Source organism: Mustela erminea, chromosome 4 (genome assembly GCF_009829155.1).
Source record: "Mustela erminea isolate mMusErm1 chromosome 4, mMusErm1.Pri, whole genome shotgun sequence".
NCBI classification, from domain to species: Eukaryota; Metazoa; Chordata; class Mammalia; order Carnivora; family Mustelidae; genus Mustela; species Mustela erminea.
In genome coordinates this window covers 116,352,723-116,376,820 of record NC_045617.1, presented here as the reverse complement: position 1 = coordinate 116,376,820, position 24,098 = coordinate 116,352,723, and the positions used below count along the sequence as shown (strand labels likewise).

The following is a 24,098-nucleotide window of genomic DNA, read 5'->3' as shown; positions in this document are numbered from 1 at the left end:
ATGTTCCAGAAAAAGAGACTGAAATCTCAGGAAGTTGGTATCTATTTTGGCTTCTATATAGACTCATTGGAATGCCCGTTGAAATTTAAACTTTGTTCCTCCATGAAATAGTTGTAACTTGCAGTCCTGAGTATGAGATGGCAATGAACAATGAGATTGGGTTTTTCAGGAGAGAGGAAAGGATTCTATTGGCTCTCACTAACTTCTCATAGTAACTCATTCTCTATTTAGCATATATAAATATCACTTAGTAAGTAGGAAACAACAATTAATAATGAGTAGAATGACAGGCATTAGACTGATGTTTGCCTTTACATTTCAACAGTACCAGTCCCTGTGGTCAGCATGAATATTTATGATGTTGGCCCTACCACCATGCATGTGCAATGGCAGCCAGTGGGAGGGGCTACTGGCTACACCTTGTCATATGAACCCATCAACGCCACAGAACCAAGAAAACCCAAAGAGGTGGGAGACATTTGTTTCTTTTTCATTGAGTCTTTCTGAGACTTTATAGTTTTAGAATCCACATTAAACTGCAGTTGCTTATAAATCATTTATAACATTATGTGCAAAAAAAAATATAGAAAAATAGACTTGGGTCCTGTGACACATTTTTAAAAACATTAGCATGAAGAAGGAAATTCATTTCAGAGAGGTGAAAAAGAAAAGTTGTGTTATCATCTAGTAGTTACAAGTAGGCTGTAATTGCATATCCCTGGTAAGTGGAAAGGTTTGATTTGAATGTCTTATTTCCCTTTGGCATGTCCATATGCAGATGCGTTTGGGGCCAACAGTGAATGATGTGCAACTCACTGATCTTTTTCCCAACACCGAGTATGCAGTCACAGTCCAGGCTGCCTTGCATGACCTCGCTAGTGAACCTGTCACTGCTCGGGAAGTCACGTGTAAGATATTGCCAGTGTTCCTTCTTTCCTTTCTGTTGTAAACATAATGTTCATTAGGATATTTCTTTTACCCAATAATGTTATCAATAATTTGATAATTTATGAATAAGTCACAAGGTTATTCCTTATGGCAATCAAATTTGAGAATTAAAATTAACTCTAGCCTTACGGCAGCATCTTAAATTGATTCTAGGATGTACTTTTTTTTCCACATTGAACATAGCTGATATTGAGATGTTTCTTACAATTGATGGTATACTTTTGGCCAAGTGTCAGGGCATGGAGCATAAAAAGTTGGTGTTGTATATCCATGAAGTAAGGTACATAGCCCTGGTGAGAAGGGAATGTTGGGTGAGTGTAATTTTGGAGGAAGATACTAGACTTAATATTAAGATGTTCCAAGTTCTTGGTGAAGTAGGTACTTTATTGCACTTATAGAAAAGTTTGTTTCAATTAAGTGAGTTAATCAGCTTACTCAATCCAAAAACATTGGTCATATACTTCAGTCACTATGCTAGATATTGGGAATGTACCATGAGGTAATACCAGGCAACATAGAGCGCATGAACTCCTTTGGGGTTTGCACTTTTCTTGTGTGCGTTGATCAATTCCTTTTGTGTTTTTGGCTTGTTTCACTGGCATTTAGGTGTTTTCTTCTTGAAAAGTGGCAAGAATTGCACCTAGAACCCTTGCCTTTCCTGGCTGGAGGTTTTGTTTTATGCTTATTGAGGTCATGCTGAGATAGATGACATGGCTTAAATTTTAGGCTCAGCCCACATTTTTAAGGCAATTAAGAAGGCAGAAGAAATCTTCAAGGGAGAAAGGGGACTGAGAATAATCATAAGGCAGAAAAGAGAAAGAGCCCCTGAAGGGTGGGACAGTATAAATTCATTGACAACAAATAATCATTTTTTATTTATTAAACCCTGTCTGGAATTGGTGGCTTTGTAGAAATGAGGTAGTGGCAGATGGAAAGGTGGGAAGCCAGCTAGGGATAGAGACATGTGTTCTCAAAGTGCTGGGAGAGAAGACCCGAGAGTCATACTGGGATGAAAGGCAAGTGCGGTCATGGATTTGATATAAAGTTGACTGCACCAGTGGAGGAAGGGAGGCCACAGAGAGATGCGGAGAGACAAAAACATTAAAAGGATAAAGGTGCAGAATCATGTAGGTGGAGGGAGACATTTAGGGGAAGAGATGCACAGAGTTGAAATGAGAAACAAAAGGAAATTGGTCAACGGGCAGCTGGAAAGTGAGATCTGTCTCATATAACAAAAGAAACTTTCTTTGTTAGTTATCCTCGTCTTTGTTCTTTTTAAGCAAGGCTTTGACTTGGCAAAATTTATCATTTGAATTTTCTCGTAACCATTTAGACCCCTATGGATTTTCTTATAAGCTTACCAGGTGCTTAATTTTGGCCCACCTTCATCCCTCACTCTCATAACCATTTGTATTTCTATCATTTTCTATTCTTAGGAGACCATAATTCTTTGGATTTTGTTTTCTATCCTAAACTGATTTAAAATATCTGAGAAAGAAACACAAGCTGTGCATTTGTGGTGAATTATGATGTACTATAGCTGAGCAGCAAGAGAGAGCTGGAAAATAGAGTGGAAGTTTAGATATAAAAGATAAATTAGAATTGTAATAAAAATTTCAACTTATCATATTTTAAGAAATTTCTTAAGAGGACGGGAGCTTTACCTGGTAGAATCATAGTACTTTTGTCATCAGAGCTATTTGTTTAAAGTTACTTTGCTGCACACTGTTAAATTTTCTCTAAACAACTCCTTGAAAGCTTGTGTGAATGCTTTAGAGTTTTGTGGTTGAGAGCCACATCTGGAGCTCATTATTCATGCATCTCCAGTGCCTTTACCCAAACCTCGAGATCTGAGACTCAGAGACGTGACTCACAGCACCATGAATGTCTTATGGGAACCCGCGCCTGGAAAAGTGCGTAAATACATCGTTCGCTACAAAACACCAGAAGACGATGTCAAAGAGGTAGGTTGAAGATTAGAATGGATTTGGAAGTATTTGTTTTCCTAGTAGGTTTAACAACAGAACTCAAAAAAGTGCAGAGGATAGAGTGTTTTGAATATTTGTCACTTTATTAATCTAGGGTTGAAAGCTTGTAATATTAGTAGAGCAATTTTTGAATATTGATAATATATTGGATTTTGTTGCATTTATTTTAGAAATGTTTTCTTCCATGATACTCATCTCAAAATCATCATCCCTTAGTAGACAAAGAGTTATAGAATGTAGATAGTACTTCCTTCTCATCCAGATGTCTTTTTTTGGTGCTCTACATTCTATGAATTACCAAAAAAAAAAAAAAAATGTGTCTAAAAGTAAAAGCCAGTAAGGGTGCGGGAAGGAAAAGGAGAGTTTGTCAGATAATAGGAAGATAGGACAATGGAGAAGTTCTGAGAGAAAGCGTAAATAAATAGATTGTTAGAGGAAAGTCCTTTTGGCCATGAGCATTTTTGAGATGGGGCAGAGATTTGTTTCCATGACAACCTAATTCAAAGTGGGAGCAAATTGAGGGTTTTCTCTAGAGAATGGGTTTAAAACTTCTGTGTGCTTGGGAGCGTATCAATGTCAGAATCTCAGAGACATTTTTGGAAGATAGAAATGGTTTCTGTAAGCCCCTAGGTATTGACCATGCTGTTCAGTTGGATTATATCAAAGCTAAGTTATACATATGCACACATTCCTTTCATTCTAGGTTTCAATTTCGAAAGAGACACCATGACCAGAGGGTCTCACAGGGCTCTTGTGCACAGCAAATGAGATAATGCACAGGAGAACATTTCTGAGAGAAATAAAGCAGTGATGCAAAGGGAAACAGAGAAACTGTCAGTGAAAAATGATCAGGTTGTTTGAATCTGTTGGCAGTCTTATTTACCAAACCTTGGCATTGAAATAGAGCTCTAGTACATACATTTTCCCACTTTATAAGCATTTAAACTTTTCCAGTTCCTGGACTCATGCATATTGAAAAACATTGCTATTTTTTATAGCACAATTCTTATGCTCTTGTGCTAAGAAGTACAATAAACAACAGAGATGTTAAAACTAGACCCTTCCTAAAAATAGTTCCACTGCTCTATTACAGGTAGAGGTAGACAGGTCACGGACCAGCACCCCTCTCAAAGACCTCTTCTCACAAACCCTGTACACAGTAGGCGTCTCTGCAGTGTATGATGAAGGGGAGTCTCCCCCCATGACTGCTCAAGAAACTACCCGTAAGTTATAATTGTGCTACACTGATACTTGAGAAATGACATGACATGATTGTGTAACTGAACTTACTGGGTCCTTTTGTTTCTTGGTTCCAGTTTTTTGAGTATTTAACGTTTGAATTCACAGATTGCTTTTTACTTATTTTCTTCTTATCTTCTACCTTCATGTCCATTCTTCTTATTTATTTTTATTTTCAATTAAGTTTTTAATTTTAATTTAATTTAATTTTAATTCCCCTATAATATATGGAGTTACGTTAGTTTTAGGTATATAATAGAGTGATTGAACATGTCCATTCCTTTTATGATAGTTTTTATCCTCCTATTATTCTATCAACCACTGTCATTACTTCATCTTCCAGATATGTAACTGGTGTGTGTGCGTGTTTTGTGTGTGTGGGTGTGCACGTGCTTGTGGGTGAGGGGGGGTAATGGGGAGGAACTAAGTTATTGACACACATTGGACATTTTCTCTGGGAAGGTTGTGTTAGTTATCACATATTTTGTGAGATCTTACTATATGTAAATTGTTATCAGGGTAACAAAATATAAGTATCTTTGCCCTTACCAGTTATGATTTCATTGTGGAGATAAGAAAAATTGATTAAGAACACATGGGATGGTGTAGGGATGGTGAGGTAAGTGGAGCTCAGATTGCATGCTGTTGGATGTCAGGTGAAGGGGAGGACTGCATAATGGAGAATCAGGGGAGATGTCGGGCAGCCTTCCTAGGCTTCTCCTCACCAGCTCCATTTTGGTGCTGCTTCCAGAGCTGTCTGTTTCTTTCCCTCTCAGGGTACTTCCATAGTATTTAACCCAATTATGACTACCTGTTTGTTTTTTCCTATCTATTTTGTTTTCCCTTTCTTCCCCCCAAGTGAAGCCAGAGACACACTTACTTTGTACAACTTTGCATCTCCAGTGCCTGGCACCATGCTCAACACATAATTTCCTGCTTGAATAGGGGCTAAGAACTTGAGGTCTAGAGCCCTCAGTGTTCTGAAGAAATATAATGAGAGCTACTTCTATAATTCAAAATTTTCTAGTAGCCACATTTGAAAAAGTAGAAAGAAGAGAAACTAATTTTGATAATGTATTATATTCAAGCCAGTATATCAAAAATATTGTCATTTCAACATGTATCAGTAGAATAAGTATTAAAATATTTCACATAATTTTTCCATAATAATTCTTTAAAATCCAGTGTGTGTTAATTTTATACTTACATTAGATCTCAATTTGGACTAGCTACATTTCAAGTACTCAGTAGCTGTATATGGCTGGTGACTCTGAGAGTAGACAGCACAGGTCTAGAGAATTTAAATGACTTGCCCTGCCTCATCTAGTTAGCTACTGGTGGGATCAATACAAATCTGAACTTTTATTTGCTGTCCTGTCACTCCCTCACTAGAGGTTCAAAAACTTCTCCTTTCATACCCAGCTGTCTGTACCTGATCGGGCCTCTTGTCAAATGGCACAGCCTATGCCTTAACAACTGACAGTATCTACTTCTGCTACTTTCTTACCTGTGATCGCTCTTAGCAGTCTCACTTGCCTTCCTGGCGTTGGTTCTTACTTGGTAAGTGTAGTGTCTGGAAGTGAAAATTGGTGCGTATGAGTAAACTGACAGCTTTGCACATGCATAACAGGTGAAGTAGAGGACAAAAGTCAGGAAAAAAGTCTAGTGAAAGCAGGTAAATTAGTATACTAAATCGATACTTTCAATATGTGGTTGGTTTTGGAGGGGAAGGGGGTGGGGGTTGGGTGAGCCCTGTGGTGAGTATTAAGGAGGGCACATATTACATGGAACACTGGGTGTGGTGCATAAACAATGAATCTTGGAACACCGAAAAAAAAAATTAAATTAAAAAAAAATCCTTGAGATGTCCTAATAACTTTAGGTGTTGCCAAAGTGTATTCTTTCTTTTCTTAAATTTATTTTTTATTTATTTTCAGCATAACAGTATTCATTATTTTTTCACCACATCCAGTGCTCCATGCAATCTGTGCCCTCTATGATACCCACCACCTGGTACCCCAACCTCCCACCTGCCCCCCCACCACTTCAAACCCCTCAGATTGTTTTTCAGAGTCCATAGTCTCTCATGATTCACCTTCCTTCCAATTTCCCCGAACTCCCTTCTCCTCTCTAACTCCCCATGTCCTCCATGCTATTTGTTATGCTCCACAAATAAGTGCATTCTTAACAGTTGGTTTGTTTTGCAGTTGTGCTTCTGGACATGGTACCAATCATTTTCTCTCAATGAGCCTTTTCATTGTAATTATTAGAAATATATTTTTGATGGCCCTGGATTTTGTGAAGTCAGAACTGGTCAATAGTGGATAGAGAAGTAATTGACAATGACAGCTCAGAACTGGGGGCAGACATTCCAGATTCCATGTGTTGTGAACTAACTAGGGTGCCTGGTCAATGGAGGGGCTTTTAATTGGGGTTTCAGCAGTCATCAACCCTGTAGGGTTATTCCTATCTCTGGACACAGTCAGTATAGTCTTCCTCAGTTGTGTTTAACATTAGCATTCTACAGGAAAACCTCACACATGGCTTACTTAGATCATAATATTTCATAGACCATGATAGACTATGCACTCTTTGATAATCAATACCGAAGTTTGTGCTTATGTGTACTGCTCTGCAAACAAGTTCATAGTTTTGACATATAAATGTTCAGCTTTCAAATATGACATTGAAAAAAATGTGTGAGATGCAGAATGATTAACTGGGTTAGAAGAGTCTTACTAAGAGGTATTTATTTATTTATTTAAATTAAAAAAATTTTAAATAAACATATAATGTATTATTAGCCCCAGATTCACAGGTCTGTGAATCGTCAGGTTTACACACTTCACAGCACTCACCATAGCACATACCCTACCCAATGTCTATAACCCCACCACCCTCTCCCTCCCCCCTCCCCCAAGCAACTCTCAGTTTGTGTTGTGAGATTAATAGTCTCTTATGGTTTGTCTCCCTCCCGATCCCATCTTGTTTCATTTATTCTGTTCCCATCCCCCAAACTCCCCACATTACATCTCCACTTCCTCATATCAGGGAGATCATATGATAGTTGTCTTTCTCCAATAGACTTATTTCGCTAAGCATAATACCCTCTAGTTCCATCCATGTCATTGCAAATGGCAAGATTTCATATTTTTGATGGCTGCATAGTATTCCATTGTGTGTGTGTGTGTGTGTGTGTGTGTGTGTGTGTGTGTGTGTGTATACATACCACATCTACTAAGAGGTATTTAGAAAAAAATCACCATTTTAAAATTATTGTGTTATGTTACTCACTGTTCAATACATCATTAGTTTTTGATGTAGTGTCCCATGATTCACTGTGCATAACACCCAGGGCTCCATGCACCATTTTAACTTAACACAAATAGTAGCCTATTATATCCATATGGTGCTTGAAGTTTTTGAAACTTTCTCTTATACTTCCCTTTCAGATGAGCTGAATTGGTAAGATGTTTGGTTCTAAATGATGATTTCAGCCTGTTTCCTCATGTCCATGAAGATAAAATGAGGAGGCTTTATTATATCATTTGTGTATTATATTGTTTGTTCAGAAACTTTGTCCTGCTTTACCTCATGATAGGCACGGTGCCAGCCCCAACAAACCTAAGGATTACCGAAGTGACACCGGAGAGCTTCCGAGGGACTTGGGATCATGGGGCTTCAGATGTGTCCCTTTACAGGATAACCTGGGCACCTTTTGGAAGCTCAGATAGGATGGAGGTAATGTTAATTCTCTTCCTTCTTCCCTACCCCTTCCTCCCTCCTCCCTTCCCCCCCCTTTCCCTCTCTTCCCTTATCTTCCCTTCCCTTCCTTCCTTCCCTCCTTTTTAAAAGTTTTTTTTAAAACTTTTTAAATTTCATGACAAGGAATCGTGTTTGAAATAGATATTACCTCTGTTGCCTGAAAAGCATCCTTTTCCATTTGAGCTCCTGGCATGTATCAAGGCGGAAGAATGTCTGGCTAAATAATGTCAATAAACTGCCATCGAGAGTATGATAGACATGGTGACTTAATTTTTTGTGGGTGTGTGTGTTTTTCTTTTCTCTTTCACTAAGACCATCTTAAATGGAGATGAAAATACTTTGGTGTTTGAAAACCTGAACCCGAACACTCTCTATGAAGTTTCTGTTACTGCCATTTATCCTGATGAGTCAGAAAGTGATGACCTGACTGGCAGTGAACGCACACGTAGGTGTTCAGCTTTTAAATAGGACATTATTATGTTAAAGTTAATTTAAAAAGTAGAGCTATAACTTTATTAGTAATATTTCCCCAAATTCTGTTTTTTTTTTTTTAATTTTAGCTCGTTTGATACCACTTACAACACAAGGTAAGAGTTTAATTTGCTGAACCATATAAATGACCAAATAATGAATGAATGAATGAATGAACGAACAAGTGAATGAATGGAAAAAAATACCACAAAATCCATTGTAAACAGGTTTTTTCTGCTTTTAAATTATAAGGCATCTCTTGAAACTTTTTTAAAAGTTTTTTTTTTTTTTGAAAAACATTGCTTTACTGCCATTTGTTAAGGAGTCATGTAGGATTCCATGACCATCAGTTACCATGAGGTCAAATTTAGTCTTAACCTTAAAAGTATACTGATTTTAGTGAATGGTGCTTATTTTGGGAGGAGGACTCATTCTATGAGCTTACTATGTTTCTCAACAACCTTTTTTCAGCTCCAAAAAGTGGCCCACGAAACCTTCAGGTGTACAACGCAACATCTAACAGCTTAACTGTTAAATGGGATCCTGCCAGTGGTCGTGTGCAGAAATACAGAATCACTTACCAGCCTTCAACAGGAGAAGGCAATGAGCAAACGGTAATAAAAAAAATATATGTAACTTGGAAAATTCTACCTCTTCTCCTCGAACTCCTCCCTACCCAATGTATAGTTAGTTGTACTACTTTGAGAGATGCAGAATTTACTGTAATGAGTGGATTTATTTGACTCCATTCTTATGGGAACTTGGACACCCTCTTGGGAGATGAAAGTTGCTTTTCATGTTGGGTAGCCCCACAGCATCAGGGATGTGCCTCATGCATAGACATTTCCCTTAGGAACTCTTAGGGCTGGATTATCTATGAAGATTTCTAGTTTTTTTTTGTTTTTTCTTTTGTCTTTTTTTGGTCTTTAGATTTTTAATATGTATCTCTCAAACGTAATCAAATACTGAAATTTGCCAAATTTCTGTTATTGTAATTTTCTGGTTTTTGCATGTCATAAGATATCTCTTGTATTTGGAATTTCCAGATCTAGGTGGCTGTTCCCCTAATTCTTACTGTTCATCATTTTTATATTTATCCAAACAGAGGTTTCTGGAAAGGTGGCATGACTGTCAATAGCCTTCATCTTCTTTATCTTTCTGGTCTTCCCCGTTTAGAGAATCCTAGTTCATTCACCTTGCTTATGTTAGGTGTCTGATTTTGAACCTTCTCCAGCTTTGCTTTGTGAGATGTGTGACTAGAACTGCACATATAGGAAGCATCATGATTTTTTACACCAGGAAGGGATGCTTCCTGATTTATTTAAAATGCCTCTTTTGGTAAGGTTTAGTATTTTGTTGACAATCTTTGGGCTATACTATTTCTTCACAGTCATAGAGAGAGATAAGAGATATGAGTTACTATCAATTAGTCACATGACTTACTGAGCTCTAGCAAATGGGTTCTACGTCTTCCCAGTTTAGAGATGTTAGCAGGCATGGATGCTGGCAGTGGTTAAAGGTTTCTGATACTGCATATTAAGTGGGTTTAGCTGAACCAGACCCTCTTCCATCCTAGTGTAACTTTCGAGTTGATCTTTTGAGGTTTCCACACAATTAGTCTTAGGGAGTATCTTTGGATAGAAATGTTGTCTAATTAAATAGGTTACCAGTAGTACACTAAATACAAACTGTAGTCAACTGGCTTTTGTAGGAAATAAGAGAAGACACACGTGATGAACTGATATTTTCATGTCAGAAACAGAACTTCTTTTGTCTATGCCAGGCCAGATTTGGGTAAAACTATGAGGTGAGGCTTGTCTCCAGCATTTCTACTTTTGGTGATAGTGACCCTCCAGTTGCTGCCTTCAGTTTCTTTACTGCCTAACAGAGGTTTGTTATAACTTGAAGAAGTCTCATGAACTCACCCTCTGATATGTATTAGCTGACAATCCCTCAAGGTTTGTTGTTCTTAGGGATATTTGCGTTTTACTGCTAGTCCATGAAATAAAGTTTTGAATTACTGATACCAGAATTTTGGAGAGCTGGATGGGAGAAGTAAGTAGACACCCCTCTGCTTACTCATAGGGCTAGTTTTACTAAGTGGATGCCTTTGGATTTGTTAAATATCAAAGGGCTTGTACAGATATGGATACTTCTTTCTCATAACATCTAATATTCAATTTAATAAAATTAGCCACTGTCGTTAAGTTTGCCTCATACGGAGGAAGAGTACAGTGTTTCACTGAGGTTTTCTCTGGCATTCAAAGAGTTGATGGGTGGTAAGTTGGAAACATCTGGACTGTTACTGACATGTCCAGCCATCCAGATGTGCACTCTTTGTGGGCAAGGGGCCATTTTCACATGATTTTAATTAGTATCACATAAATATTTGAATTCAGTAGACTGTTTACAAATCATACAAATTTTCTTTCAACAAGATAGTTAGATGGCCTTAAGCAGTGAATAAAAAATTTCAAAGTCTGTATTTGGAGGAAATTGAAAATCTTCATACCATAAGGCTGGTATCATAGAGATGGCTGGGAACCCCAGCCCCGAGTGTGGTCTGGCAAAGGGTCTAGTCACATAGTTTGCACAGCTAATGTTGTTAGAATGGCAGTTTTTGGGGGGAAACATCAAAGTTTTAGATCTTCTGCTGAATCATTTTAATGTGTTCTCTAAAGCAAATAAAAAACCTCTATAAAAAAGTAAAAATAATAGCAAATGGTGTGGAGCCTCTAATATTTGGCAATTCTTTGCTATCTTAAAACTCCTTTCTAGCTCACTTATGATTAATGCCTTTTGGGGGAAGAGATCCATGAAATGTGTTTTGGATGAAATTTTGCTGTGCTGGCGGCAAGCAAGTCGGAATATCTTTTTGAGGTCACCAGTTTAAGGCTTAGAATGCCTTTTGTGATTTAAGGTGCATACTTTACATTTAAAATTACACCATAAGTTATATTTTAAATCTTCACTGTGGTATGTGTTTCCAGATTTTGGCCAGGATCTCAAACAGCTCCTGTGTAGAAAGAGCTTTAACAGATCAGTGCGACCAAGAGAACAAGGCTAACACTTACCCTTACCTTTCTCTAGACCACAATTGGGGGGCGGCAGAACAGTGTGGTCCTGCAGAAACTGAAGCCTGATACTCCTTACACCATCACTGTGTCCTCCCTCTATCCTGATGGCGAAGGAGGTCGAATGACAGGGAGAGGCAAGACCAGTAAGTACCAGGCCCCTGTAGCTTCTTTAATAGCTACCACAGAATCCCATCTTTACTTGGAAAAGGTGGGGTAACACGGTTTTGCTAATCAAATTTTAATGCATTAAAAAATGATATTAATTGCTTTTAATATCCTTGCTCAGAGTTACTGGTCTCTGTTTATGGAGAAAGACAGTTATTACTTTCTGCGATTTTAAAAACAAAAACCAAAACCACCCTGCGACCAAAATATCTCATGGAGAGGAGACGTGTATCAGATTACCACAGATATTGTTTTATTTATTCACTACTTCAACAAATATTTGTAGGGGGCCCACTGTGGGGTGCTTGCCGTGTTGAGGTGCCTTGGAAATATCAAGGAACTTGCATTTGAGTGTGCTTAGGATCATAGTGTCATGTGATTTCTGTGCATTACAGAACCTCTGAATACCGTGAGGAACCTCAGAGTGTATGACCCTTCTACCAGCACCTTGAATGTTCGCTGGGACCATGCAGAGGGAAACCCTCGTCAGTACAAGCTTTTCTATGCACCAACAGCAGGTGGTCCGGAAGAACTGGTAATTATGTCCAGGAGTGAAAATTCCATGTTTATTTAAACTGTAGCTGAATGATTTAAAAGGCGAGCTAAAAAGATCAACCAATTTGCTTTAGGGCAGAAAGAGTTGGTATTCATTTACTAGAACCTGAGAGAGGCTCATAGATTGTGGCCTTAGTGCCTGGGTGATGGAGGGGAGAATTGAGCTGGGGGAAGTAATCATTTCCCAGAATTTTAAAGGGGGAACTGAGAGTGAGCGTAGGGTTCTAGAGAAGTCTTTATCACCTCTTGTAAAAGTTCATACAGGGCACATCTTTATATCCCACTATGACAGTACTTGCTTCTTGACTGGGTCTTGAGTTAGTATTTTGAGAATTATATTGGTTGAGGTATTAGTTCTTTTACAAGTTTTTCAAATCCAGTGCTTTATGTTTATTAAAATGTTTAGGTACCAATCCCTGGGAATACCAATTACGCCATTCTTAGGAATCTGCAGCCAGATACCCCATACACCGTTACGGTAGTTCCTGTTTATACTGAAGGTGATGGAGGACGCACATCGGATACTGGGAGGACATGTAAGTTGAGAAGGAAGAAAAAAATTAGCTTTTTCATTATAAAGACCACATAGGCCCGTTAAGAAAATTTGGAAAATCACAAATGATAAAATAAATATATACCCATGGTTTATCTTCCAGTCACCACCAACTGTTAACACTTTGATGTCTGAAATAACAGATTTATGATGGTATTTTTCTTCTGAAATGATACTATCAGGATTTATGAATGTGCATACAATCATCAGTCTGCTATTCAATCATTCTTTCACCGAAGACAGTTCGTTTGCTTTCTTTTGTGCTTTATACATTTGTGTGAAGCAGTGCTTTGCAATTGGCTTTCAGGGTGTGAATTGTTTATTGCATTACATGATTGTACATTTCTCCGGTTTGCTGATGAAGTGCTTTTGGTCATCAAAATTCTGTGTGCTTTTGTTTACTGTTAACATCTTGAGTAACCAGTTTATAGCGGTTTTCTCATTCTTTGTAGTACTGCTTACAGGCTCTTGTGCATATTAATAAAGAATTTCTTTGGCTTTGAAAATATGCTTGCTGGTGGCTAAAAGGAAGCAAGTATGGGTGGCTTCTTCAGGTAAAAGATCAGTACTCTAGAAAGATGATGTTTTTGGCTCAAGTAGACTTTGGGGTTAATACATGGAATTAATTTGTATGTTTTTCTAAGTCCCACGTGGGGCAGGTAATTGAAAACTGAGTGTGTGTTCTATTTCTCCCTCCTTTTGTCTTTTTTTTTTTTTTTTTGGTTTTTCTTTTCTCTCTTTTCTTCCCCTTCTTAAAAAAATTTTTTTATTTTTTATTGACATATAATGTATTATTAGCCTCAGGGGTACAGTTCTGTGAATCGCCAGGTTTACATACTTCACAGCATTCACCATAGCACATACCTTCCCCACTGTCCATAAGCCAACCACCTGCCTTTTCTTTTAATCACAGAACATATCAGTATCTATTTCTTGAATGAAGAATGAATGAATGAATGACTGAAGCCAGCTGACTGAGTTATATGCGCTTCATAGCTGTTGTCAGTTCATACTTCGAAACAGACACTGTAAAATCTCTTTTCTCTATCTCTGCATTATCTGTATTGGAAAACTGAAGCTTCTTTTCCACTTTCCTGTCCCTTATCCCTTGTCCTTTTATGGCCAACCCAGACTACTACTTTTTTTTTTTTTAAGATTTTATTATTTATTTGACAGACAGATCACAAGTAGGCAGAGAGACAGGCAGAGAGAGAGAGGAGGAAGCAGGCTCCCCACTGAGCAGAGAGCCCGATGTGGGGCTCAATCCCAGGACCCTGGGATCACGACCTGAGCAGAAGGCAGAGGCTTAACCCACTGAGTCACCCAGGTGCCCCCAGCACTACTACTTTTACTAGCTTGTTCTTATTGGTAACAACTTTGCCTCCAAATAGACAAAGGCCATAACTGGCTAACCCAGACTAAGTTTGGATCTGGAGAGTTTTAATTTGCTTTTGTTTGTAGATAATTAGAAGGGGAAGGAGGACAGTGTTTTATCCTGTTATAGAGTGTAAGTCATGCAAACTTGACATATATAAACAGATTTCAGAAAATATGTGTGGGCTTCTCTTTTTCCAGTGGTGAGAGGGCTGGCAAGGAATGTCCACGTGTACAATCCGACGCCAAACAGCCTCGAAGTCCGCTGGGACCCCCGCACCTGGGCCCGTGCAGCAGTATCGTGTCATATATTCTCCTGTGGCCGGCACGAGACCCTCTGAGTCTGTAAGTGATTTTTGTCCTCTAGAGTTCAGTCCAAGATCTGTGTAGATTCCCCTGTAACTCTGGCCCTGGCTACTGGGCCAGAACAGTAAGTCAGTTGTCAGTGTGGCCTGCGGTCTCCTGGAAGCATCCTTTCCGGAAGAACCTAGTCTTGTGCTTGTGTCTTGCTCACTGCCTGTGAGAATGCCAGTCACAAACGTGACAATCAGTAATGCTTAGATGGTCACTTCTATGTATTTAAGGCAGGTGTACTAACTATAGGGGTAGTTGGAAAATATGAATTTTTGGAAAATACAAATTAGCTATATGAGTTAACAAGCCTAGGAATAAATGCAAATCACTGATTGACCTTGTCAATATGGACTTTTATTGTAACATAGAAATGTCTCCTTTATGAAAACATCTTGACGTTTGCCTTCACTGGCCTTACAGATTGTCCAGTTTATTTTTCCTTCCCAGTACTATTCAGTTTTATAAGTAGATCAATAATGTAAGAATCAGGAATTACTAATTTGAATAAGAGTAGACTTAACACACCTCAGGGAAAATAAATTGATAGATTAATTTATGTATTTATAAATATGGACAATGGTGGCAAACAAAGATAAACAAATAATTTGCCCATCCCTGTATTTGGCAGGACTTATTCGGACAACATTGCCATTATCCATTTGTGGAGTGGTTCTCCATTTTAACACAAAATCTCTTCCCTATTAGCCTGTGTGGGGAATCCTTTCTCTTTTGTGTGTCTAACATCTGGGATGCTCTGTAGGTAACTACCATGAGCCCTAGATGTTGTCTTTGAGAATCTTCACAGTAAACATAAAAGAGAGATATTTGAAGCTACTAAGGGTAGCATAGTATGTTTATTAGCTTAGTGAGTATGAACTCACTTTTTTGGGGGGGGAATTTCTGAGGAGAAATTGTATCTCACGGTGTGGCTTTGTCAGATCTCTTGAGGACGCATAGTAGTGAGCTTCTGACGTGCCTAGGCTCAGCTTTTTATTATAAATATTACTATGTTGACTAATAGAAGACTTGATAAGCATTTGAGCTGCTGTTGAGCAGAATTTGGCATTTCCTCCCCTCCAGATTGTGGTGCCAGGAAACACGCGCACGGTGCACCTGGAGCGGCTGATTCCCGACACACCCTATTCCGTGAACATTGTAGCTCTCTACTCGGATGGAGAGGGGAATCCCAGCCCTGGCCAGGGCCGAACGCGTGAGGCAGAAATCCTTTCCCCACCCCATTCCCTTGTAACTCAGTTGGCAGGGCTTCTCTGAGTGAGTGAGAAGTGGGAGGTGGGTGGTGACTGAGAGGTGGTGAGAGCTTTCTCCACCTCTGTACAGGCAAGGGTAGGCCTGGGCATGTGGTTCTGCCTGGCACCTCCACATTCAAATTCCAGGCTGAGGTTCTGGGCCCGTGACTGCCATAGGTGCTGAGTGAACTGCAGTCGGCCATTTTCTCATCTGGGACTTAAGCTGTAAGGAGGGGCTTTTCTCTTCTGCCCTGCAGTGAGTCTTGTCACCAAGCGGGAACTTTAGAAATGTGAGGGCTGGGCCTCTTTATGTTTCATTAAACAGGAGGTGGTTATAGTAGTTTAAAATATACCCTTTCTCTCCCAGTCTATATATTTAGGCTCAAACCTAGCTCAGTGTTACTGAAAGTTCAGTACGTAGCTATACCTCTGAAATGTAGCACTTTCTGTTTATGGTTTCCCACTGAAACCAGAGGAGGTATATATTTTATCAAAAGCGGGTAAACATCCTAATGAATGTGAAGCTCCCACAAGTAACTTCCTTAATCTGACCTGGGAAAATTCTTTTGTATCCCTCCCGCCACCTCCGTGTCCACCGTGCTCACGATAGGCAACTAACTTGATTGTATTTTTATTTATTTAGTACCACGAAGTGGACCAAGAAATATGAGAGTCTTTGGGGAGACAACCAACAGCCTCTCTGTAACCTGGGATCATGCCGACGGCCCAGTTCAGCAATACAGGATCATTTATTCTCCCACTGTTGGAGATCCCATCGATGAATATGTGAGTCCACTTCTCGTTTAGTTGAGCATTTTGTAAACTCTGACCTGGTTGGAAGGTGAAATTAAGGTTTTTAGTTTGGGAGTGTATTGTGATTACAGTTGAATAATTGTGGGACACTCACATTTTATATGACTTCCTCTGACACAATATTGGGAACACCCAAAGGCGTCTATTGTCGCCCACGTTACAGAGAATCAATGTCTTTGGGCCCATTTCTGTTCTAAAGACAGATTGAAAAATTGTCTTATTGCATGAAATGCATATTTCTAGCCACCTAATTTTATTTATAGGAACTAGGTCTAGTGAGACATGATACCTAATATTTTGAGCTACTTAATGCTCAAAAGATTTGACAATCCACATCCTATCTTTCCTTTAAATTTATTTTCACTACAAGATAATCCCTTAAGTATTCAAGCGCTAACTGATGTCTCTTTTCTTTAAATTTAACATTTTTTGTTATACTTTGGTTTTGGAATATACATGCGTTCATATTAGTTTCAAACTTTTTGTGTGTCACACTATTTCTTGAGAACTAGATTTAGGTTTCTTGTAGCTTCCTCATAGGCCTTACCAGGCATATCCATTTATTATGGATGGAAATACTCACCACTCTTTAGTAAGTGTAGTGATTAGCTGAAGTGTTATTAGGTCAGCCGAAGATTATACAAAATGTTGATAGTAAAGCAGTTAGGTCTGTGGTTTACAACCGTTTTGCCACAGACCCTCTTGGATCATCCCCCCTTTGTTATTGCTACATTATGTTTCATCTATTTGAACTTGATACATTAAGCTTTAATTCAAACCTGCATTTTTATTCATCAGAAACACATGTAATTGTCATTTAGAGTTTCTGATCAAAATGAGATAAACAGTTTCACCACACTTATTTTGCCAGAGCAAAGAAGCTGGTATTTTAATGTTTATTCAGCTTTGCCATGGGTGAATATTCGACTTCCCCCCACTTTCTGAAAACATTAAAAGTATAGTTTCTTCCCCCAATTCACCATTTGTAATCAGGCGACTCTATGTTGGGAATCACTGGTGTTAAGTGAGGCACGTTGTTTGTAGAAGTAGAGCATAAGGTTGGGAGAGAGATTGAGAGATTTATCTGGTTCACTTTCTCATCATGGAGGTAATTGAACGTACTTTCACCTCCTGTTTTTCATCCTTTCCACTTGATTAGTATCAGCCAACCTGATCTTCCTGAGGGCAGGCTCAGAGTCCGTGTTTGCTCACCAGTGCATTCCCATAGCTCTGACCACTCTTGGCCTGCTGTGGCTGCGTGGTGCATACTTATTGCAGAAATGCATGGAAATGTAACTCACAGATAGGAGATATTTGTTGCAGGAATGCATGGAAATGTAACCCACCGATGGGAGATAGAGACAAACGAAGTGCTGCTGCATGCTGCAGTGGTCGGTAACGTGTGCCCAGCTGTCGTGCGCATTCTTACCTTTCATCCTCACCATTTCCTCCAGAGATGTTAGGTCCCAAGGCTGGCAAATGGCAGACCTGGGATTTGAACTCAAATGTCTCTGACTCTCAGACCATTCTCATGCACTGCACAGAGGCAGTGTAGACCTTGCTGACATGAGCATTGTACAAAAGAAGCAAAGCATGAAGAAACCTTGCTGTTTATAGAAATACATAAAACCGTGTTGTCTTTTGTTCTGGAAGGCCTCTGGCTGATAATTAATTTGATATATAACTTCCCTACAGACCACAGTCCCAGGCAGAAGGAATAATGTGATGCTGCAGCCACTACAACCTGATACTCCGTATAAAATTACGGTTATTGCAGTATATGAAGATGGGGATGGTGGCCATCTAACAGGAAATGGAAGAACCAGTAAGTGTCTTATCCCTTTTATAATTTTTAAGTTTTGCCTTTACCAATGCATCCCCTATATGCCATTAATACTGCATTAACATTTACATTAAATCTTGAATTTTGGCAAAAATGACGTGGGAACAGAATTTGTATTTTAACTTTTTAAAAGTCCACTATAAGATGAAAGAGGAGACAAAAATCTGCATATTCTTCTTTGCTTGAGATAGTTTTATTTCTCCTTTGGAAAACCATTGCCTAGTCTCTGAATAATGTTTTAATTTATGTGGTATCAGTGAAAGAGGTAGCTATTGACTCAGCCAATGTATTATCAACAGAAAAACACTATCCTGATAGAATCTTAAGCCATAAATAAAGAAGCAAGGTGACTAAAAATCATCTTCTGTCTTTACAATTTTTACTATTTTTTCTATGGTACCAAGTAATTTACAGAAAATGATCAGCATTTAGACTTCTTTCTACCTTACACAGGAGTCGATTGTTTAGAGCAAAGGCTCTCCAAGTTGGTTACTCATTGAAATCATCCAAAGAGCTTTATTTATTTATTTTTTTTTTAAAGATTTTGTTTATTCATTTGACAGACAAAGATCACAAGTAGGCAGAGAGGCAGACAGAGAGGAGGAAGCAGACTCCTCCCCGAGCAGAGAGCCCGATGTGGGGCTCTATTCCAGGACCCTGGGGTCATGACCTGAGCTGAAGGCAGAGGCTTTAATCCACTGAGCCACCCAGGCGCCCCTCACCTGAAGAGCTTTAAAACATACTTGTGCCTGGGTACCACCCCCAGAGATGCTGATGGAACTGGCCTGAGGTGTAGAGTGGATCCGCTTGCCTTCTAGTGTACAGCCAAGTTTGAAAGTCACTGGTTCAGCATAAACTATAGGTCTGAGTTCTGTTACTGGTCAATATTGGCCTTCCTCTTTCCACTTCACTCCCCCAAAATCCACTTAAGTAAATGGTTTCAGGATTCTTGCTACACAGCTTAAATAATCTTGATATTACAGAATTTGGGAGAGGTGACATTTGAAAGCTCCCAAGAGAAAAGCATGACTAGGATTATTTTAACTTAGTCTCTCAAGGCCAGGAAGTTACATATTTATTGATATTTATGGTCTATGGGACGGAGTCAACAGAGACTCAGTTTAGTGATTCAAAATTATTTAAATGGAAGAACATTTCATTTTTCACATTCCTTTAGATTTTAGAATATATTTTGGTACTTTCTGGGGGAAACACATGTTTTAGAATTTTGTGCTTATCAAAATATATAATTTTTTTTTAACCAGACTTGAATTTTCTAGGATGTGCCAAAGCCGTTTCTAGTTTCTCTTGAAAAAAAAAAAGTTCTTAAGTTGAATTCTTTATTTGTGTGATGCTATAAATAATAACTCAGGGACGAGTCAGCATGCTGCCTAACATTGGTTTACAAGGGTATGGGGTTAGAGGCAGTACCTCTGGAGGCTTGAGGATTTGCTCCAGGTTTATGCTGGGGGAGGACAAAAGGGTCCTGGGAATGAGCATCATTTTAGTCGCAGCTAGCTGTGTGGTCTTGGGCAAATCAAATCTTATTTATGTGATAAGGTCATCGGACTAGACAGTTTCTAAATTGCTTTTTGGCTCTAACAAACTATAATCTATAACATGCTAAAAATGGTGTGAGATCTCTTGTAGTTTCTGTAATTCTGCATTATATAACCTAACAGCTCTGGGACTCCTCAGTTCCTGAGTCCATTTGAGTTGCTGTTCGAATTTGGAAAACTAGTAAGATTCCTGTTAAACGTTTCAACACTTTTAGATTGTTTTCTGGATGAGGGTATTGTAAGATTTTATTAAGTTATGCTCATGGGACCACACTATCAGTACTCATAATCAGTGCTCATGAAGTTCTGTGTTCTCCTTGTGTGTCAGCGAAAGGTCAATAATGTGTGCCAATATTTGCTTGCAGTGGGACTGCTTCCACCTCAAAACATACACATCTCTGATGAATGGTACACGAGATTCAGGGTATCCTGGGATCCTTCACCTTCTCCGGTTCTTGGATATAAAATTGTGTATAAGCCAGTGGGTAAGGAGTCATCTTTATTATCATAAAAATGCATCGGAGAGCTATTTTTTTATGAGGGAGCTAATTACAGTCTTTTGATCCGTTGTCACATTGAATCCCCTCCCACCAGAGGCAATATTTTTGGAAATAATGTTCTAAGCCAATAGTCTGAAGTGTCATTGTTACTATGGGAGTAGATGAGACTCCCTTCCAATTGCATGATTAAAAAGTTTGGCCTGGTTCATAAAATTATACTAATGGAATCTGAGTCCAGACATTCTGGATGTTATTATGATTGTGAAATTATGCACATTTAATCAATATAAACTTCTGTATTTTCCCATTGAGTCAAGTTGTTATTCCATTTTGGGCATATGCATTTTAGTTTATTCCTGCTGAGCTTGCTTTCCACTTCCCATTGACATTTACACCTAAATGGATACCACCTTGATTAATTGATTTATTATCTTTTTTTTTGAGATTTTATTTATTTATTTGACAATCAGAAATCACAAGTAGGCAGAGAGGCAGGCAGAGAGAGAGGGGGGAGCAGGCTCCCCGCTGAGCAGGGAGCCTGATGTGGGGCTCGATCCCAGGACCCCGGGATCATGACCTGAGCCGAAAGCAGAGGTTTTAACCCACTGAGCCACCCAGGCGCCCCATCTTTGTTTTTATGTTCTGTCCATATGCTTAGCAAAATGGAGGAAAAATTCTCTTCGTACCAAATTTGCCAGGGTCTCTTCCATGCACCCAGAAAGGGTGATAAAGGAGAGATGACAAGAGAGGAAACGTGGGCCTTAAGAGAGATAACTAAAAGAAGGAGGAGGTGTTGGTAACTGGGGGGACCTTCAGTAACCAAACTTGAGGCGTGAGGACCAGGCAGAAGCTCTTAAATCACCACTACGACAGATTGGAAAAAAATGTTAATTGAGCACCTACTGTGTGCAAAGCACCATGCTGCCAAAATGGGGCTTAGAGAAGAGGCTTGAAGGTTTAGGGTAGTTAATTGTCTGATTGAGTTTATTCATTAAAGGAACATTGATGACATATCTACTACATTCTAGGTACTGTGCTACATACGTTTCGAGAATAAGAGGGGAAGAATTTGGTCTCTGTTTATAGTTTTGTTTTTCACCATGTAATGGAATGTGTGTTACAGTGAGCAAGTACATAATGGACTGTGGAATTAATGGTGTTCATACTATCATTTGAGTATAACTTATTTGATTTTAAAGGAAATTTGAGACTAGGTGTGGAATATTTTTGTCTTTTTGTGATTGTTATTCAAGGTTCCAATGAGCCCATGGAAGCTTTTGTTGGAGAAATGACATCGTACACGTTACACAATCTCAACCCTAGCACCACCTATGATGTGGATGTTTATGCTCAGTATGATTCTGGACTCAGTGTCCCCCTGACGGATCAAGGCACTACCTGTGAGTCATATAACTTTTTCATGGTTGTAAGAAAAATGTAGTACCATTTGCAAGGCCAGCCTGTTTCAGTTTTATTTCTTCTTAACGTATGCATGTTTCCTCAGCATTAAGTGAGTGGTTCTTTCTTGTCCAGCCAAACAAATATATAAGGAACATAATTAAGTACACAAAAAAGTATGTGATGAAGTATTTTTATATCTCATAAGATATTTTGAATGTTGAAAGACAAAAAGTATAGAAATTATGATTTATCCATGAATTATCATAAAATTAGACTTGGAATGCTATTTGGTTTTTTGACATATGATGTTAAAACTTGTATTACCTAAATACATTGATTCAGTTGAAAGTTTTCACAGAAATGCCACATTTATGGACTCAGCCCAAAGATAGGTTTTGTTGTCAACAAGAACTAATGACTATTTAAGGACTTAGAAAATAGCCCTTTAGAAACATATCATTATTTTACATAAGACATCTTTGTCATTTATAGTGTCCAGTGGAACTATGTGGAATGTCTTTCCCTTGAAAATTAGTGGTAGAAAGAGAGGTCTGTTTTAGCTGTACCACATTTCCATGTATGTTTCATCTAAGTTTCTTACAAGGAGACATACTAAGAATTTAGCATTATTTTTTCAGCCACAGTAGAAGTTTCAAAATTGTTATGATTAAGAGTATGCTTTTTTTGTTTTTATTTGTGAAGTAAATTTATTTCTTTTTTTTTTTCTTTATGTTGTAGTGTATTTAAATGTGACAGATCTGAAAACTTACCAGGTTGGATGGGATACATTTTGTGTTAGATGGTCTCCTCACCGGGCAGCCACCTCCTACAGGCTAAAACTAAGCCCTGCTGATGGTACGTGTGCCAAAAAAATAAAAAATCAAATAATAATAATAATAAAAGAACTAGAGCACATAGTAACAACATTTTAAGCTTCAGGAAAAGAGATGAAATGATATATAAAAAAGTCTTTAGATATAACTGATGGTGACACTGGTATTTCCTTTTGTCATAATCAGGAACCAGAGGACAAGAAATCACAGTGCGTGGATCAGAAACCAGTCACTGCTTCACTGGTCTTTCACCAGACGCTGATTATGGCGTCACTGTTTTTGTGCAGACACCGAATCTCGAGGGACCGGGAGTCTCTGTCAAAGAACATACCAGTAAGTTTTTGAATAATCTGAAAGTTTCTGTAAGGCTTCTGAATAGAATGTTCTAGGTGAGGGAGACTTAAGTGACTCCTGCTTAGCCACCTTTCCCTATGGGCCACAGTAATGATTATAAAGATGGCAGATTTATGAAGAAGGAATCTGTGGCTGGTTCAGGACCTTTCTCTACAACAAATCCATGTTTTCCCTGTTACAAAGTTGGTGTTATTTTAAGGATAAGGCTACAGGAGGGCAATGTGGTTCTAGCTGGCAGTGAGAAGCAGAATATGCACCAATAGTAGTGACTTTTACTCATTGACCTTATTCGAAGGCCTTCCATGTGTCCTTTGAGTTGTGGTTTTGCTTTCTGCAGCTGTAGTCAGTGTTGGAATGACTAGCAATGACACTAAAATTTGGATAAAATAGAATTTCCAGTCTATTAGTGTCAATGAGACTTGGTCTGCTATCTAGGAGTTAAATTGCTCTTAAAATGTGATATGTGATATGGAATTTGTACAGGTTATGTTCTTCTAACTATCCTCCTATGTTCTTCTAATTATCCTTCTATGTTCTTCTAATTATCCTTCTAATTTTTTTAAAATTCTAGCTGTAAAACCAACAGAAGCTCCTACAGAGCCACCCACGCCTCCTCCCCCTCCCACAATTCCACCTGCCCGGGATGGTAAGTGGCAGTACATTTGGCTGATAGGATTTATAGCCTTCTTATTTATGGAGCCTATTCATGATTTCCAATTGATATAGGGTATTTCTGATTTACTATTCTTGCTGAAGAGTTTTTAGATTAAAAAAAAAAGTGTATCAGTAATTGTTCTCCTCCTCCCTCAGGCCCATTTTGTTATTTATAAAATCAGTCATAAACTATAGCTCTTCAGTTGGAACCATTTCCTTAGTTTTGCAGATTAATGTGTAGTGATACTTTGCGTCCGCAGTCACATGATGGGCATTTCTTTCTTCTAGCTGCTGGCATCAGTAGGCACTGTGAACTGTTTTGGTTGTATCTTCAACCTACCCCTGGGGCCTTTGGCTTTGGAATTCCTGGCTTCTGCCCTGGATTGCACAAAGCTAAAAAATGCT

The 24,098-nt window shown here is 38.7% G+C and overlaps 1 protein-coding gene across 1 annotated transcript in view; it reads left to right on the top strand.

Annotated features, from left to right (window-relative positions):
• Positions 1-24,098, top strand: part of COL12A1 (collagen type XII alpha 1 chain) — a 118,019-nt gene that overhangs the window by 55,946 nt on the left and 37,975 nt on the right. The window contains 21 exon segments of the mRNA XM_032340481.1: positions 326-468; positions 779-908; positions 2,776-2,912; positions 4,030-4,159; positions 7,777-7,916; positions 8,253-8,385; positions 8,501-8,527; positions 8,883-9,025; positions 11,502-11,631; positions 12,049-12,188; positions 12,615-12,744; positions 14,337-14,407; positions 14,409-14,480; positions 15,570-15,699; positions 16,380-16,522; positions 18,245-18,374; positions 20,317-20,436; positions 21,705-21,851; positions 22,591-22,707; positions 22,872-23,018; positions 23,611-23,685. Of these exon segments, the coding sequence (XP_032196372.1) occupies positions 326-468; positions 779-908; positions 2,776-2,912; positions 4,030-4,159; positions 7,777-7,916; positions 8,253-8,385; positions 8,501-8,527; positions 8,883-9,025; positions 11,502-11,631; positions 12,049-12,188; positions 12,615-12,744; positions 14,337-14,407; positions 14,409-14,480; positions 15,570-15,699; positions 16,380-16,522; positions 18,245-18,374; positions 20,317-20,436; positions 21,705-21,851; positions 22,591-22,707; positions 22,872-23,018; positions 23,611-23,685 (2,535 nt within the window).